Raw genomic sequence first — 19,570 nt, forward strand, 5'->3', positions numbered from 1 at the left:
GATTGCTTCCTTATCTTTTTCAATTCATGGCAAGCTGATATCAGGTTTTGTACATAAAGGATACTGTGGATTGGCTTCTTCACCCCTCTTCCATCTTTCTTCTAGCTTCTGGCTGAAGCTTGATTGTTTTAAAAACTGCCTCTCCTGGACTTTGTTGCAACTAATGTTCCAGATGCAAACTAATCTTACCCACTAGATGCACTTGAGGGATATTTGGAACGAGAAGATGAATCAGAACCCATCTTACTGTTTCTGTCACAGACAGTTGTGACCATGTTAATGGCAATGGCAGCAGCAGCTGGGACCTTCTAATCTCTAAACCACAGTTATGGTGGTAAATTCTTGAACTAAGTAATTCCAGGACCCACCTCTTGACTCCCACTTCTCCATTCTTCTGATGCTTTTTTTAGCACCTAATTTCCAATAAGAAATATCTTTCTGCTAAAAATAACTAGGAAGATTTCCATTCCCTGCCTTAAACCCTGACTAATGCAATTATATCTTTCATTTCGCAGTCTGAAGATGCAATGATATGAACCAGGACAACATTAACACCTAATGTTTACATGTGCTTTGTGGTTTCCAAGTACATGGACATGCATTATCTAAACTGATCCTGACCCCAACTCTGAGGTGTTAGGATAGGTACTGCTCTTCCCACTGTACAGATGAGAAAGCTGAGTCTCAGAAGAGTTGGGTGACTTAGCAGGGCCTTTAGGTAGTTAGAAATGGAGAAGAAATTCAATATCACATTTTACAACTCTTAGTCATTTCCTTTGACACTAAGAAGACTCCCAAGGGCAAATAAAGAAGAGAAAGAAAGCACATGGATGATGGCAATATATTCAACTTTCTATTTCCTACTTTAAAAAAACATTTAAAAAAACTTATCATTAGACACTAAAACCATTAAGTTAGACTAAAACACCTACAGATGAGCTAGCAGAGATGGGCTATTTCATAGAGAGTGTGTCTTTGGGTCTGGTAGAGCCTGTGCCTCAGCTTTATGGGATCCCTCCTTTGAAGACTCTTTGCTATTAATACAGACACATGAAAGTTTCAGCCCTGTTTTCCAATTCTCATGGTGAATTCCCTTTCTGCATAATCATCTGGCCAAACCAAGAATAGATTGAAGACTTGGGGGGGGGGGCAAGCTTCATTTCTTGATTTCTCCCTAATGGTGGTTTCACCTAAGAACCACCGCCCCCCTCCTCCAACTAGGGCTCCCTAGAAATAAAGATTTCTCTATTTTTCCCTTTCACTGATACATTTTAGTAAAGCATTTGATTGGAATGCTCAGGAAACAAAGAAGAAAAACCTTACATAAACAAGGCTTCATTTAGACCACTTCAAACGTGGTTGAATTCCTTCTCTCCATTTCCACCACCTCCACTTCAGATCAGTGTCTGACCACAGGGTTAAGATCCAAGAGCTCTAAGAAGCAGACTCCTTCTGCTGGGGAGCATATGGTCCCCAGTCCCTGAGAATAATGCCAGTCCTAAGAAAACATTCCAATATTGCAAATCTTCAAGATCATTCCACAGCCAACCTCAAAACACTAGAATTCCACAATTCCTGACTTTGCTTCCTTCTCTGCTTGCTTTCTTCGGTCTCATATGACCCAAATCAGAAGGGCTAGGAAAACTATTACTCTGTAATAGCCTACTTCTGCCCTTCCATGAAAATGTTTTGTGATTTCTTCACCAAAAATGTGACAGCTATAAAGAAAAACATTTATAATGAAGAAGAGAAGAAAGGGGCTGAAAAGAAGGAGATCCGATAAGTGAGGCAAACTCAATGATCTTTTCCCTATGATATCAAGACACACAGGAAACTATATTAAAAGGCAACAAACTCTATACTAACCTGGGGGAAGAGAGAATAAGTTGAATTGTCAATGGTGAATGAGTATAAAAACTCCCCATCATACCACATGCTCTTCCCCATGGGGGAATTCATTTTAGTCATAGCAAAGAGATGGGCGGGGTCACAGCAGTCTTCCATCTGTTTCCTAGGAGAGAAAACAGAGAGAGAAAAGAACAGCAGGTTCAGTGAGCGGCAGACTCATTCACTTGTCATTCCCACAGAGATGTGCAGCCTTACCCCGGTGCCAGCTCACAAAAGCATCTGTGTCTCCAGGGTGATTAGATTACTATTACTTCACTCTTCCAGCCATCAAAATGCATGACTGGAGTATTTCAAAATACAAAAAAAAAAAAAAAAAAAAAGTTTAAGAAAGAAAATCCATTAGCTTTCAGATGCAGCTAAAATATGTCTGAAGGCAAAAATGATCATTGTAATTGCAGATTTGTTGACTGACTTAAACATCCAGGTCCCGGGGCGCCTGGGTGGCGCAGTCGGTTAAGCGTCTGACTTCAGCCAGGTCACAATCTCGCGGTCCGTGAGTTCGAGCCCCGCGTCAGGCTCTGGGCTGATGGCTTGGAGCCTGGAGCCTGTTTCCAATTCTGTGTCTCCCTCTCTCTCTGCCCCTCCCCCGCTCATGCTCTGTCTCTCTCTGTCCCAAAAAAATAATAAATAAACGTTGAAAAAAAAAAATTTAAAAAAAAAAAAAAACATCCAGGTCCAGAAAAGATCTGGATGGTCTTTTGGAGACTGTTGGGCTATGGATCTGGAGGAGAAATGCATCTTTATGGTGACTTGACATTCGGGGGATTGAGTTCAGCAACAAGGGACTCTACGTGTGCTATATGAAGTAGGGGATGCACACAGTGGCCCCAAAGAGGGTACACTCCCCAAAACTGGAGGCAAAATAAAAGAACAACCTCTGCAGGAAAAACCCTTCTAAATAGAAACAGAATGAGATGAAAGATGTGTTTCAAATGCTGGCAAAGCCACCTGTGTTCTAACCAGAAAATCTTGTTGGTCGTTTCAGCTCTTGTCTGGTCTGACAGCTTAGCAGTACTGGACACAGTGGAGCACTGTGGCCTTTGGGAAGGGATCCCTACTCCCTTAGCATCTGCAACACCAGGGTCTCCTGGGTCACCTCACTTTTCTGAGCTGGTTCACAGGCTGCTCCTCTGCTGGCCCCTCAGATGGAAGCCCTGTTACCACTCTACAAGCCAATATTTACTTCCCTCTGCTTAAAAACCTGACAGAAACCAACTCCGTTTACTCCCTGAGCTCTCAGGAGTAAAAGAGCTTATTCCCCAGCCCTACCTTTGGAAGGACCAGTAAAACAAACTGCTAACATAAACCACTTCTGAGTGGTGCTCCCACACAGACCTGCTTGCTCAAACATCTTTGGCCACCACCGTATAGAAGCTTACAGCTGAAAGGGGAAGGTAATGTGGAGTACTTGGGTTCAAATCCCGGCTCTGCCACGTACTTAGTCCGTAACTGGAGAACATCCTGGGATTCGCAACCGGCCTCAGAGATTGTTTCTGAGAATTCACTGAGAATGTCCCTGTGGCACACACAGTACAATTTCAATACATGTTGTTATTACACAGTCCCAACTTCATTGTAGAAATGAATACACAGAGTCGGTGTCCGTGGCCGGCCTCCTCAGCCAGGGCCATGATGCTCTCCCTACCACATGGTGCTTTCTCCAGCACTCTGGTTGGCTTCCTCCTCACCAAGGTTTCCATAGAAAAGACAATGGAGAGGGGCTCAGGAACAAAGCCTTCATCTTAGCAAAGTTGCTAGAATTTGTCTCACCAGCTGTGCCTCTTTCCTTTCCTCCTCCATCATAATTAATTTTTATCAATGTTTCACCACCCAAAAGGTGGCCTGAATGGAGGCAGTCAAGTGCGTGGTGACTTGCCAGCATTTTGTCAAAAGAGCATCCTAGGCATTATATTCAGTCAACATAAACTAGACGGGTTAAGATTATTTTTGGAAATAAGGAGAATTATCATAGGCATAGCTCTAAACTTTGTGGGGTGAATAAACTAAACCTTTGAGTCTAGTGTTATATTGCCACTTTTAGTTTTTACAATAACCCTAAGAGATAATTAAGGAAACTACTATTATTACACTCAATTCATATCTGAGGAAATGGGATTATGGCCAGAACAGGACTTGCTCAGGTCACACCAGTAGTCCGAGTTAGACTTTTCCCTCTGTGTGCTGTCTGCTCAGAACCTTTTTGATTCACCTTTACTTTTCGCTGCCCTGAAGGAATACTTTGTAAACACCAGCCAACCACCTTCAATGTACCCAGTGTCTTTAGAGGTATTTTTCCACTTCATCCTCACAGTGAATGACCTTGAGCTAAATAGCCTTAAGACCCTTTTTTCAGGAATCTATCCTGGGTCACATAACTAGTGGAATGGTGGGGATGGTTTGCTCCCTGTTTTGTTTTGTTTTGTTTTGTTTTGTTTTAACGTCATATCTGGTACGTCCAACCAGACCATAGCTTTCCCCTCCAAACCAACTAAACTTGCCATTCAGTACAAAGTGCTACTGGAAATTCAGAGGAAAGATCAGCCACAGCCATATAATAACACCTCATTATATCTAGAACCTGGCAGTTTATATTTCCCTTTCACATTGGTTTCCTCTTTTCATCCTCAAAAACACCAAGGCAGAGTTGATTACATTATCTTAAATTTCTAATGAAACTGAAGCTCAGGCCAAAAGACTTGTTCAAGTTCATCAGGTGAATAAATGTTTGCTTCATTGTTGATAAAACGTGTGTTAGATGGGCTCAAATTTACATCTCCTCCTACAGCATCACCATGGTCAGAGCAATCATACCTTCCGTGGGAGAACCAAATACTCAACAGAAAATGAAAGTGTCACAAGTGCACAAATATTTTTAAAAATCCAAGAGCTATAGTAAATTTGTAATATTCATATTGCCATTTGCAATATGGGAGTGCTTTTCCTATCATGAACTTTCAGACTTTTCCCTTCATGCAGAAAGCCTCCCTATCTTCCTCCCTTGCCATGCCTGTCTCTGGAGGGTGGACAAAAAGCGATCAAAATGTGAAAGTGCATGCACTCTCCAGGCCTGAGAGGGTGCCACTAGCTCACCAGCTAACACTGGTTATAACAGCAGCTGCAGCAACAACAGTGGTAGAAACAGTAAGTACAACCAGCAATAGTAATAGTAGCCACAGTAGTAATGACTTTTACCGAGTTCTCACGTAACACTGTGCTGAGTGCTCGGGATATAAAACTGAATTAAAAATCAGACCCATCTTCAGAGAACATGCGCAAGAGGTGGCAACCAACAAGCAAGTCACTACTTATGAAGGCAGGTGGGTGTAACTGGCACCACTACAGATGTGCACAGATGGCTGAGGCTGTTCAGAAGGAGGAGGACCTGGGGGCACCTGGGTGGCTCAGTCAGTTAAGCATCTGACTCTTGATTCCACTGCAGGTCATGATCTTGCAGTTCGTGAGTTCAATCCTCGTGTCAGGCTCTGTGCTAACAGCATGGAGCCTGCTTGGGATTCTCTCTCCTTTTCTCTCTCTGCCCCTTCTCTCTCTCTCTCTCTCTCTCTCTCTCTCTCTCTCTCTCTGTCTCTCTCTAAATAAACAACAAATAAATAAACATAAAAAAATTGAATAAAAAAAGAGGAGAGCATGAAGTCACACTCAGAGTTCCAGAACGAATTTCCTGCCCTGGAGGAGCTGGCAGGAAGAAGAAGGAAGCAACTTGTCTGAGCAAGGGAGCTGCTATAGAGATATGAGACAGCAAGATGCATTCCTTCATCAGAGTATACAACACAAACATTAAGTCCACTACCTCTAAGAAATTGTTGACAGTTGAATATTGAATTTTACCTCCATCCAACCTGCAGGTGATCCTGGAAAGAAGACATACACCAGCTTTTAGAATTTTTAGCAAATTTGGTTCCCATCCCCTTTCTCATGTTTTGCATGGATGCTCCTTAGTATTTGCTTCTGTTTTGCCACAGACAATAAAGTCACAGGGACAAAAAAGCAAAGGTAAATCCATTTTTATGCTCAAGTTTAAATTTGCAGATTATTAAGTTTTGGTTGAGTGTAAGTTGAGTAGTGCAGCCAAAATTTAAATGCTTTTTATTATTCTAGCTCAAGCTTCAGCTGAGTTCATAGCAAATGATTCCAAGTTGCATCATGAAGGTAAATATGAAGCCCGGGAACCACCTGCTAAAAACTCACTCAGGTTCTCATGCCTCTTCATGAAAGCCATGCATATCAACTACACCAGGAAGACCACATTCACTTATTGTGTCTATCGAGCAGGAAGACTGCGGTTCTGGGGAAACTCAACAGAAGAATAAGGGTGAAAACCCACCCACTCAGTTAATAATGCCCAGTACCAAAATGAACCTTGCTGAGACTCTCTCAGATGCCACATTTAACACTTTAGTCACCAGAGATAAGAAGGCTGGGAAGCTGTCATTCCAATGACTGTCCCTACTAGGCCCCTTCCAAAGAGTGACTGCATTTGAGAAAGTAGGGATGAGAGTTCTACTGCTGTTTCACTGTTTGGCTAAAATCTGCTGCTACATTTCAGCTTTATATTCAGCTAGCTATTCAAAGGCTGAATAGTCAAGTAGTCAAGCATCCAATTCAATGCCATTTAGGCATCCCTGAATGTGTGTGTGTGGCATCACCATTGTACCTAAACAGGGTATTGATGTGAGCAACACACACAGAAGTGTCATTAGAGTTTATTGTTTATAAATAAATATGCAATTTAAAATTCTGATAAGCAAAAGGTACAGCTGAGGGAATATAGTCAATGGTATAATAGCATACAATTGACAAGAGACAGTAGCTACACTTGTGGTGATCATACCATAACATACAGAGTTGCTGAATTGCCATGTTGTACACCCAAAACTAATGTAACGTTGTATGTCAACTATACTGAAATAAAAAAATAAAAACAAGGGGACCCTGAGTGGCTCAGTGAGTTAAGTGTCCAACTCTTGATTTCAGCTCATGTCATGATGTCACAACCATGAGATCAAGCTCCACTTCAGGGTCCAAGATGGGCATGGAGCCTACCTAAGATTCTCTCTTCCCTTCTCCCTCTGCTCTTCCCCCAGTCATGCTCTCTCCCCCTCTCTCTAAAAAAATAAAAATTAAAAAAAATATAGTAAATAAAATTCTGATGAGCAATTTAGTAGTAACCAGAGTGAAAATCTCTTTATTTGTTTTAAAATTTTTTTTAACATTTATTTATTTTTTGACAGACAGAGAGAGACAGAGCATGTAGCAGGGAGGGTCAGAGAGAGAGAGAGGGAGACACAGAATCCGAAGCAGGCTCCAGGCTCTGAGTTGTCAGCACAGAGCCTGATGCGGAGCTCAAACTCACAAACCATGAGATCATTACCGAGCCGAAGTCAGATGCTTAACCAAATGAGCCGCCCAGGCACCCCTCTTTATTTGCTTTAAAAGTTGAAATTCTATCAGTCAGGTGAAATTTAAATGTATCTTTATTACTGTAAGAATAAAATGCTGTGATAATAAATTAATTGTGAAAGTTATTAATTTATGCACTTTGAAATTATGAAGGATTATTGACTACATAGGAGAGCAAACTGTCAGTGAAATGATATGTTAAGAGAAAGTATGTTTGGAAGATAACTTCATGAAAAATACTATACCATTTTTCAGCCAACAAATATTGATGAAATTTTAAATAATAATGTAATGCAGAGTAACAGTTGAGATTACATGATAATTCAAATCTTTGTAGAATAGTTGATGTGCTAACATTCAAAATATTAAACTAATCTTTAAGAGCTACATGTAATTTTCAGTTAATTCCACTTCAAAAATGAATTATTCAAGAAAAAAATCCTAGTTGGGAACTCTTTGTATCTTATTATGAGGTATTAAATGTCAAATCTGCCCCTATAAAATTCCATGAGAAAGAAAAAGTCCAAACTAACATCATGAGAAATCATCATGACCCAGTCATGACAGAGAATTCTTCATATCCCTCTTACCATTTTCTTCTATTACATATAAATACATAACACTATTTATATGTTATATGTTTAAAGTTTTGATTGTCTGTCTCCCCAAGTCCCAGAATGTAAACTCCATGGGGGAGGTGGGGGAGACTATCATCTTCATGATGTTGTATCCCCATCTCCTGAAATGATGGCTAATACACTGAAAAGATGCTTAATAAGTGTTGATTGAATGAATAAAAAAAGTAGGGAGAGAAGAAGAAAATGTTAGAGAAACTAGAGAATCTCAATGCACGTTCTGTTCTCACTAGCCAAAATTCAAATTGAAATCAATTCCTTATGGTTTTAGTCTATGGAGACCAAAAAAACAAAAGCTTGTCAGAATAATTGCTATAGACTGGTAAACATTTCTCAATAATAACAGGTCCAATATTTCTGAGATGTGCTGAGTGGTGAATCCCAAGTTCCTTACACTGTGCACTAAATGTTAGTCTGATTAAATTAAGTGTCCCTTTAGGATTGCTGACCTGCCACACAGGAACCACAAGAGCAGCACACCAGTTGATGGTGCTGATAAATTCTGTTTTCCTTCATGATAGTGTCGAACTTTCAAAATTTGACTTTTAAAATATTTGATAAGGTTTCCGATTTAATCTTGTCTTCAGAAAGTGCCTTCTGTTCTAGTGCTATCTGATTTCAGCCAATTATTGATTTTAACATCTGGCTTTTGGCCAAAAATGTATCCAATGCATTTTCTCCAGACAGCTAAATCAATAGTCCTTATTGTAAACTGTCCTGAGTCGGGTTCCTAAAATTCCTTTTAGACTATTATATGTTAACTCTTGGCGTTAGTGTCACAGAGCCTCAGATTCTTGGTTGAATATGTGCTCAAGTTCCACATCAGAGGATGGTTTTGAAATTGAGATTATAGGGGCAGCTGGGTGGCTCAGTTGATTAAGCAACCGACTCTTCATTTTGGTATATCAAGCTCATGATCTCAAGGTCGTGAGATCGAGCCCCACATTGGGCTCTGCACTGGGTGTGGAGCCAGCTTAAAATGTTCTTGCTCCCTCTCCTTCTGTTCCTCCCCTGCTCACACTCTCTCCCCTCTCTCTCTCAAAAACAAAAATTGAGATTATATACATTTGTGTGTGTGTGTGTATATATATATATATATATATATATATATATATATGTCATATACTTAAATGTATATAGCACTTAGCACATTTCATGGTTTCAATAAGTATTCATTTTATTATCCTTCATAGTTAGGAACCATAATACTCAGCTTGCCTCACACAATCCTAGGTTGATTGTTTTCCAGATATAATTATTTATGCTTACCTCCCTTCCATTCCTAAGCATGTCCATATTTGGATGATAAGTTATATGTTCACTCTATTAAGACTAGAAGCTAGGGGTGCCTGGGTGGCTCAGTCGGTTAAGTGTCCAACTTCGGCTCAGGTCATGATCTCTCACAGTTCGTGGATCTGAGCCTCATGTCAGGCTCTGTGCTGACAGCTCAGAGCCTGGAGCCTGATTCAGATTCTGTGTCTCCCTCTCTCTCTGCTTCTCCCCCACTTGTGCTCTCTCTCTCCCTCTCTCTCTCAAAAATAGATAAACATTAAAAAAAATTTCTTTTAAGTCTAGAAGCTAAACAGCATCAAATAAAAACAGAGCTTTTCTTTAAGTGAAAAATCTGGTGACCTACAGAAATCTGGTATTCTAAGTAAGTAAATGGCAGATTTCACAACGATTATGGAAAGGAGGGTTTGAGCCATCATAAAACTATCCCCCACCCCCCAAATTAAAGGAATCTTTGTCTTAAATTATCTGTTTTGAACCAAATTTAAAAGTCAGGAGTCACTGTGACGGAAGGGTCCAGGACACGGAACAAGAACCTGTAGCAGTCAGTTGCTCTGAAGTGGACAAGCAGCAGAGCCTTGCCCACATCAGGAGGGGGTTAGCAAGTGTGGACAGCCCCCTCTCTGGGACAAAGGCATGTTCACAGCATGGTCCCTGCAACAGCTGTTATCATTGACCTAAGAGATTCAAAAAACACACTCGATATATGGTAGAGATTTGTATTCATCTTATTTTTCTGTAAAAATTGTCTTGAATGGTGTGGAGGAGAAATACTTTCATTAGGTTATTGCTTAAAATAATGTTTTCTACCGATATAATAAAAAGTCTCTTCAAAGACCAATCTTGTAGATAATTTGCCAGGGTGACAAAAACAGAAAAACAGCTCTTGTGTACCACTTAAGACAGCAAATAATCTTTTATTTAGCAGCATTTTATTCTTCACATTTGAAATGACTGCGTAATAAAAGAAAAGTGTTCCAAAGAAAGTCAGATTACTGCCATGTGTAATTTGCATTTCTCTAAAACAGGAAGAGCACACTTAAAGGAAGAACTTTTAAAACAAGTATTTCAAAGATGATCTGGTTTTCCCTAATATGTTTGTTTTGTAATGTACTTAACATGTACACATCATTATTTGAATTAAAAAAACATCAATTTTTTCCAGGAAGATTTCAATAAATGCTTTTCGTCAGTCTTCCTACTTATGCTTACTTGTCTATATAGCTAGAAAGATTCTAATATATTTTGAGAATCATCTGTTTGCTGCTTACTGAAGTAACTGGGCTCCTTTGGATAGCAGGAGCTATCCAAATATCAACAATATCCAATATCAACAAATATTTACTGAGTACTTTCTATGTGTCCAGTGTTATTCTAGGCACTAAGGACAGATTGGGGAGTGAGGACAGGGAATACCTTGCCCTCTCAAATTCTAATGAAGAAGTCAGACAAACAAGATAAAATATGTCTTATCAACAGGAGGCCGAGTAAGTCCTCACTAGGTGACAACTGAGTAAAGACCAGAAGGAGGTGAGGATGTAAACCATGTGGATATGTGGGGAAAGAGCATTCAGGTAGAGCCAACAGCAAGTACAAAGGTCTGCAGGCAGGAGTACCTGGTATATTCAAACAACATGGAGGAAACCAGTGAAGCTGGAAGAAAGCATGGGGCTGACATGTCAGGGGGAGGGGATCATGCAAGGTTGTATCTGTGGTTTTTACCCTCACCACCAACCTTCTTGTGGCACTGAGCACAGATCCTTGAGAATAAATCGATTCCAAAACCATACAAAGACATTTGGATTTTACTGAAGTTGTCATGGAGGGGGCAGCGTCACCACACCACAGAAACTTCATATGTTTTCCAGTGGATGCCTTTCTCTCCCCAGACACAATCCTATCCCTCCCTCTCACCATGCCCCAGCCACCCTCTCTCCATCACATCTCTCTCTTACCCAGAGCAATTTCACCTGTGGGCTCTTCAGTTTTCACTCCCCTCTAATCATTATACATTATACACTACACAAACCATTATACATACCCTTTTCAGATATTTTTCCTCTTTTGAAAAATGTAGAGATTTGAAAGACAAAGATATTTTCTTGTTATATATGTTTAATCTTTTTAATCTTTTTTTTTTCAACGTTTATTTATTTTTGGGACAGAGAGAGACAGAGCATGAACGGGGGAGGGGCAGAGAGAGAGGGAGACACAGAATCGGAAACAGGCTCCAGGCTCTGAGCCATCAGCCCAGAGCCTGACGCGGGGCTCGAACTCACGGACCGCGAGATCGTGACCTGGCTTAAGTTGGACGCTTAACCGACTGCGCCACCCAGGCGCCCCTATATATGTTTAATCTTTATGAATAAAATTATTTCTCTCTTACTCTATTAACAGGATCACAGCAAAACAGCTAAGTGAATATGCACCAAATTTGGATGGTATGTTTTCAGTGGCCTGAAGTCTAAAAGGAGAAATAATAATGATTCACTTTTGGGGGGCTGGGAAGGAGCATAGGAAGGGACAGGTGTGTGTCCACTCAGGATGGTAGCTGGGCAGTTGTCCAGAAGAACACAGGGTTCTGAAAATGAGGTTCAGATCAGAGATGCCAGTCCACACATAAACCTCTATACTCACTGAGTTTTAAACTTGCGCAAGGAGCAAATGCCCCAAATTACAGATTAAACTGATTTATAATTGGTCTGTATCTCTAATGTACAGGTTTACACAGCAGGGTGGAATGCAGCAGGGATTTCTTTATGTAATCATGGTCAATGGTGCTCCTCAACTGCACTAGGAAGCCAGACATTATGTATTAAATGTAAGAACTCTATTCAGAAACATCTTTTCTTGTTCTAATGACACCTAAGTCATTATTTCTGTGAAAGATGAGCAGACGTTATTGGAAGGCAAAGCAAATGAAAAGGAGACACAGGCAACAGAAACTGCTTATAAGTTTACCAAATTATACAGAGTTTTCTAAACTTGGGAACGAAATCAACAAATGTTAAGATAACCAGGGGAACAGTAAACTCTAGAGGGTGAAGTCCAGGAGTCAAGGTCCCTGAATTCACCTCAGCTCTGCTTGCCTACTAGATGCAGGACTGGAGCATTTGTCCTGAAATTTTTCTAGACTGTAATTGTCTCTTTTTATGACTTATGGCACACACTTCTGTTATTTGTCTGAGTAACTGTGCCAGTATTTGAACAGATTCAAATTTATTTTCTGAGAAAAATTCTGGCTTTGTGCTATGACCCATTTCCACAGGATGGAAGTTTGTGTAACAACACAAGCCAGGGATTCTCAATTTTCTTAACAGAATATTAACGGTGCCACCTCCTTCTCTAAAACATATGGGTCTTACTTTGCTCAGCACAGAATATAACCATTTCAGGTTGTCAACAACCTTTGACTGTCATCTAGTTCCCATCAACTATGCTGTAAAAAGAATGAGTATTTAGGAGAGATGAAAGGATATGTTTGTTAACTGATTTTCTACAAGGAGCTAGATTCTTTATATTCTTTCTCTATATCAAGTCAAGTGATGAGAAAGTCAGTTATTCGCATTACATAAAGTAACTATTTTCAAATATCCTATAACCTTTCATAAATGAGGACAAAGAGATTTTCCAGATCAAACGTTGTCTCCTCACCACCAGCATATTGTGAAAACAATCAGGCAGGCATTTTTATCGCATCCATCCATTACTCCTCACCTTGTTGCTATGTTCACTACATTTGTATTTAGTTTTCTATTGTTTTGTGAATATCATTGACCCCCATCAGGACAGAAAAGTACAGAGGTATTGAGAGAGGTGACAGCAACAATTCAGGAGAAGCGTAGGCTTGGAAATGGAAACAAAAGTAGAGATGATTTTTTAAAACTGAAAGCAATGAGAGAATAAAGGATATTACAAGTATAGATGAGATGAGTCATTTGACAAAGAGCGAATAAAGAAAGAAACAACAATTGGCAAAAGAGAAAAAATAATAGATGAAATGGAATTTTTTTTAGTTTGTGGATAAAGGATAAGCAGGGGCTGAAAAGTAGAGACCAAATAAACCTACTATGATATATTCAGGGCTTAGGGGTTAACAAGAGTGCATCCAACTGGCAAAGTCAGAAATGTGTGACTCAATGCCAAAGAAGAAGCACAGATGCCAAATGTCTACTAACCCCATGATAGTTTAGGGTAATAGTAAGGCATTCTGAAAAAAATTTAAAGGAGATGTTCAACTGCTGCTGATTAAAATGTGCCACAAGCCAGGGATGCTTGCCTTCGTTCAAGACCACTCTGAACCTACCCATTAGAGGGTACCAGGGCAAGTGTTTAGGGATGACCTACTAAGGACTCCTTCACAATGTCTGAGGAGATCATGAAGGAAAGTGCTTGGGGCCTCAAAATCCTTCAGTGAATACAAATTTCTCCAATACATTTGGAGAAAATGTACTGAATTGGCTATAAAACAAAAAGCAGAGGGACAGACCAACACTGTATTTGGTAGAAATGTACTGGGGAACAAAGGGTTAAAAACTGGTCATTTTGGACTTAAAAACACTTTTGGAACTGTAATCCATGTGAAAATTGAGACATCTCTCACTTAATTAACCATTCTGCAGAAATACCTTCACCAAGTTACATTACAAAGTTATGCTTTTTTTCGAGGGTCAATATAAGAAAGAGCTACATCAAGAATAACATTTGATTTTCTGTAAAAGTGAAGTTGAAGATAACATCTATTATGTTCCTATGATCTTATTCATCTACATAACTTCTTCCTTGAATTTAGTGTCAGGAAGATTTTTTTTCTAATTACATAAAAATGTATGCTTCCAGGGGTGCGTGGGTGGCTCAGTCAGTTGAGCATCTGACTCTTGATTTCAGCTCAGGTCATGATCTCGTGGTTCCAGAGTTCGAGCCCCACACTGGGCTCTGCTCTGACAGTGCAGGGCTTGCTTAGGATTCTCTCTCTCTCCCTCTCTCTCTCCCTCTCAATCAAATAAATAATAAAATTAAAATCAAAGTAAATTGGGGGCGCCTGGATGGTTCAGTTGGTTAAACGTCCGACTTCAGCTCGGGTCATGATCTTGCAGTTTGTGAGTTTGAGCCCCACGTCGGACTCTGTGATGACCGCTCAGAGTCTGGAGCCTGCTTCAGATTCTTTGTCTCCCTCTCTCTCTGCCCCTCCCCAGCTTGTGCTCTGTCTCTCTCTCTCTCTGTCAAAAATAAATAAACATTAAAAAAATTTTTTAAATGTATGCTTCCGCTTACCAAAGAATGAGAGTTATTTTGACCCATTAAGAGGTACTTTGGTCTGAATCATCAGAATGTTCAGTTTTAAGACAATCTCAGCCTGAACTCCATGGACTGTCAACCTTCTCCTCTTTATAAATGGTTACTTTTAAAATTTTAGTGTATCTTTTTTTTATTTTAGAAATTTATAACTTAATTTAAAATGTTATTTTAGAAATTTTCAAAAATACAAATTAGTAAAATAGGCAAAAATAAATATAACAGATAATTCCTCCACACAGAGGTAACCAGTGTTAACAGATTGTTTTTTGTGCATTTTTCCTATGAATTAATTCAACTATTTCCTTAGTAAATATTCAACAAATATTTATTGAGTACCTAGTATATGTCAGATACAATCCCAGAAACCCAAGATACTAAACAAGATACAGCAGTAAACAAGATGGGTTCAGTGCTCACCCTCTTAAAGTGGGAATTTAATCTATTTATAGTTTATTGATGCTACAAACAACTCTGTGGTAAATATTCTCATGCTTAGATTTGTGGACACACCCACAATTGTTTTCCTGGGATAAATTTTTTAAAGTATTTCCTGAATTAAAGGGTATATACTAATAGCATTCTCTTGCTCAAAAAAGATGTTACACACCATCTTTTTAAAAATCTTTATTTTTAGCAAAGCAAAGTATGTACAGAGTTTAAAGTACTCTAAGGCAACAAAAACAAGAGTTCTCTTTCATATTCCCCACCCCCATATCTAGACCAAAAAGGCTATAGTTTTCATATTTTGATTATTCAAATACTATTTTTATTTTCCAATTTTTTATACTATCATATGGCTTACTACTAGGGAAGATGAAGATATCACTTTCTAATCCTACCCCAAATGGACATACGCAGACTTTTCTTCACCCCACATTCCTTACAGAATTACATAAAAATTTTCAGTTAAAGCAGTATTATTATAGCATTATGAATCTCTAAGTATAATTTAAGAGCTGAGTCCTGCAGTATACGATCACTCAATTTTCTTTCTTGCAGGCTTTTTAAAATTTGCTCTTCCTGGAGTTAGTGATTGCCTAATTTTTTTCATTTGCTTCATGTATCATGTACCTTCCAATAATTCCCCTTCTAATTCTTCAAAGAACTATAACATTTTCTCAGCGTGGTCAAATAGATCAGGAAATCAATCTGTTCCATTTTTTTTCTTGGAAACATCTCTTCCAGAGCCTTGTGCCATTTCCTCTCCAGCATGGATAAACACTGGTCATCTTGGGAATTGCATTCACCTCTTCTCTGCCTTCTATTACCCAGTTTCCTTTATCCATTTTTTCCCTTTGTTGTTACTTCCTCATTGTAGTGTACCATATACTCTCTTTCCCTCTTGAGAGAATGTGAAAGCAAAATACATTTTATGAGCCTTTGAATATTGAAAACAATTCTTAGTTTGGCTGGGTACAAAATCATAGTTCAGAAATAATTTTTTTTTTCAGATTTGAAGGTGTTACCCATTGTTTGCTAGCTTCCACTATTTTAGTTGAGAAATCTAGTATCATTCATATCTAATCATTTTATTGTAATCATTTCTCGTCTTTGAAAGATTTTAAGACCTTAAATGAGGGATTCTGAAATTTCACAATGATATGCATTTAGATAGGTCTTTTTGCATTTATTTTGCCGGACACTTGGTGGTCCCTTGCAACCACGAATAGATCCTTCAGTTCTGGAAACAGCCTTCTGTTATTTCTTTAATAACGTCTACCCTCCCTTTCTTTTATATTTCTCTTCCTGGAATTCCTATTATTCAGACTTCTCATCTTTTTTTTTTCCATTTTTCACTTCCTTATTTTTCTTTTCTACTTTTGGGGGAACGATTTCCTAAACACTGTATTACAAATTCATCTACTGATCTTTTAATCACCACATTTTTAATACAAAAAAGTTTTTTTATCTTCAAAAAGTTTTATTTCATAGCTTTTTAATCTTTGTAAATGCAATGTATTTTTTTGTGGGAGTCAAAGCTAGAACATTTGCTATGTGTTATTTGCTTCCTGAAATCATCTTTTGGTGTATGTTTTTTCTATTGGTTCATTTTGCTCTCTTTCATGTTAGAGGCTTTCTAGAAATATATACAGATCCATAGCTGCCTGGTTACATTTAAGAATGAGGTACATTCAACTGAATGAAAGTTCTTTATACTTGGGTAGTGATTACCAACTGCTAGGCCTCATCAGTGTGTGATCCACCTGCAACCTAGACACTTCATGGGAGGAACCCCAAATGTCAGTATCCAGCTTTTTCTGTTTCCCTAGAGAGGAACTTGCCAATTTCTTGTTTAGGTATAAGCTGAGGTGATAACATTCTGGGAGCTAAGTGAAAAGGTACAGCTAAGATCTCACTCTTCGTAACACAACCTTTCTCTTAATTCCCTTGTTTTCATCCAATGTCCCAAGTCCAGAGTCTCTGTTTCATCCCCAGTCTTCTCACAGATGGGCAAGGGCAACTTCTTGTGTTTGGGGTTAAAAGGAGATCTGGAACACTTCCAACCAATCCTCCCATTTTTAGTGTCATCAGCACTCACCTGTAATTGCTGAGTCTTTCGGGAATTCTGCAACATGAACTGGCTTCCTTCTTGCTGGCTTCCCCAGCTGCAGGCACTCAAGTTTTAGATTTCAGCACTCTCCTGGTCAGATATCACTGAGACATCTGCTTTTCATCTCCTAAAATTTTGTTGATGTCTTTTCTCTGCTATTGTCTTCTCTTCCACTCTCTTCATTTTTACAAGCTTATTCTTATTTATAGTCCTCTCTTACAATTTTATTAGTTTTTCAAGAGGGGTCAGGAAATCAGAAGCCAGGCAGTATTATCCTTTTTTTTCAAATTTAACTTCTTTTTTTTTTAAACATTCTTTTTTTTTCAACGTTTATTTATTTTGGGGACAGAGAGAGACAGAGCATGAATGGGGGAGGGGAAGAGAGAGAGGGAGACACAGAATCGGAAACAGGCTCCAGGCTCTGAGCCATCAGCCCAGAGCCTGACGCGGGGCTCGAACTCACGGACCGCGAGATCGTGACCTGGCTGAAGTCGGACGCTTAACCGACTGCGCCACCCAGGCGCCCCTAAATTTAACTTCTTTAACTGATTGCTTGATAATGTTTTCTGATTTTAAAACATACGTGTACTACCAAGAGTCATTGTGATGATGGTTGCTTTAAAGAATGGAAATGGAGAATTAGGGTATGTGGGGACTTTTATTTTCATCTTATTTTTTCATCTTATGTATTTCTATAACTTTTTAGTGCTGTGAACTTATTTTACTTTATCATTTTAAATCTGATATTTAAGAGCTATTAAAAATAAAAAGTAATAGATACTTGGTATAGAAAATCTGAAAAATATTAAAAAGCATAAAGATGAAATTAAAACTTAACAAAAAATAAAACCACATAGAGAAAAATGTAATTAATGTGATTTTTCTCCTTGTGATCTTGATGTTATATTCTTAGGATTTCTTCAAAATTTATATACATTAAAATTATCCCTCCTTTCCACCACCTTTGAGTCTCCTTTTTCTTCTCTTTTACTGAGGTATAATTACATACAATACTATATTAGTTTCAGTTGTATAACAGAGTAATTCGACATTCGTATACACTGTGAAATGATCAACATAGTAAGTCTAGTTACCATCTGTCAGCATACAAAGTTAATACGAGATTATTGACCATATTCCCCATGCTGTACATTATAGCCCCATGGCTTATTATTTTGTATCTGTAAATTTGGACTTCTTTTTCTTTAATTTTTTTTAACATTTATTTATTATTGAGAGACAGAGACAGAACATGAGCATGGGAAGGGCAGAGAGAGGAGGAGACACAGAATCCGCAGCAGGCTCCAGGCTCTGAGCTGTTAGCACAGAGCCAAACGTGGGGCTCAAACTCACAAACCATGAGATCATGACCTGAGCTGAAGTCGGACACTTAACCAACTGAGCCACCCAGGCATCCCTGTAAATTCAGACCTCTTGATCCCCTTCACCCATTTTGCCCTCCCACCTCCAACCACCCTACATTTTAGCAACCACCAATCTGTTCCCTGCATCTACAAGTCTGGGTTTTGTTTTGTTTTGTTTGTTTGTTTTGGTTCTTTATTTCTACATATAAGTGGAATCATGCAGTATTTATTTTTTTCTATCTGACATGTCACTTAGCATATACCCTCAAGGTCTATCCATGTTGTCACAAATGGAAAGATATCATTTTTTTTTATGTCTGAGTTTTATTCTGTCATAAATATATACCATATCTTATTTATCCACTCATCCATCAATGGACACAGGTTATTTCCATATCTTGGCTGTTGTGAAATTGCTGCAATGAACAAAGGAGTGCATATACCTTTTTGAATTAGTGTTTTCATTTCTTCTGATAGACACCCAGTAGGGAAACTGCTAGATCATAGTATGGTTCTACTTTTAACTTTCTGAGGAAGCTCCAGACTGTTTTCCACAGTGGCTGTACCAATTTACATTCTATTAACAGTGCATGAAGGTTCTCTTTTCTCTACATCTTCACCAACACTTGTTATTTCTTGTCTTGTTGACAATAGCCGTTCTGACAAGTGTAAGGTGATATCTCATTACTGTTTGATTAGCATTTCCCTGATGATTACTGATGTTGAACATCTTTTCAAGGGCCTGTTAGCCATCTGTGTGTATTCTTTGGAAAAATGTATATTCAGGTTCTCTGCCCTTTTTTTCATCAGTTTTTTCTTTACTGAGTTGTATGCATTCTTAATATATTTTGGATATTAACCACTTGTTGGATATGTGATTTGCAAATATCTTCTCCTATTCAGTAGACTGCCTTTTCATTTTCTTGATGGTTTCCTTCACTGTGCAGAAGCTTTTTAGTTTGATGTAGTTCTATTTGCTTATTTTTGCTTTCGTTTCCCTTGCCTTTGGAGTCAAATCCAAAAAGCACTACTAAGACTGATGTCAAGGAGCTCACTGCCTACGGTTTTTGGGTAAGAATTTTATGGTTTCAGGTCTTATATTCAAA

General features: G+C 38.8%; 1 protein-coding gene across 1 annotated transcript in view; it reads right to left on the reverse strand.

The window, feature by feature from the left end:
* ST8SIA1 (ST8 alpha-N-acetyl-neuraminide alpha-2,8-sialyltransferase 1) overlaps nt 1-19,570 on the reverse strand; it is a 150,825-nt gene that overhangs the window by 98,746 nt on the left and 32,509 nt on the right. Inside the window, exon 2 of the mRNA XM_047868417.1 lies at nt 1,867-2,011. Coding sequence (XP_047724373.1) covers nt 1,867-2,011 — 145 coding nt within the window. The remainder of the gene's footprint in view (nt 1-1,866; nt 2,012-19,570) is intronic.

The sequence above is a fragment of the Prionailurus viverrinus genome, chromosome B4 (genome assembly GCF_022837055.1).
Source record: "Prionailurus viverrinus isolate Anna chromosome B4, UM_Priviv_1.0, whole genome shotgun sequence".
Lineage (NCBI taxonomy): Eukaryota > Metazoa > Chordata > Mammalia > Carnivora > Felidae > Prionailurus > Prionailurus viverrinus.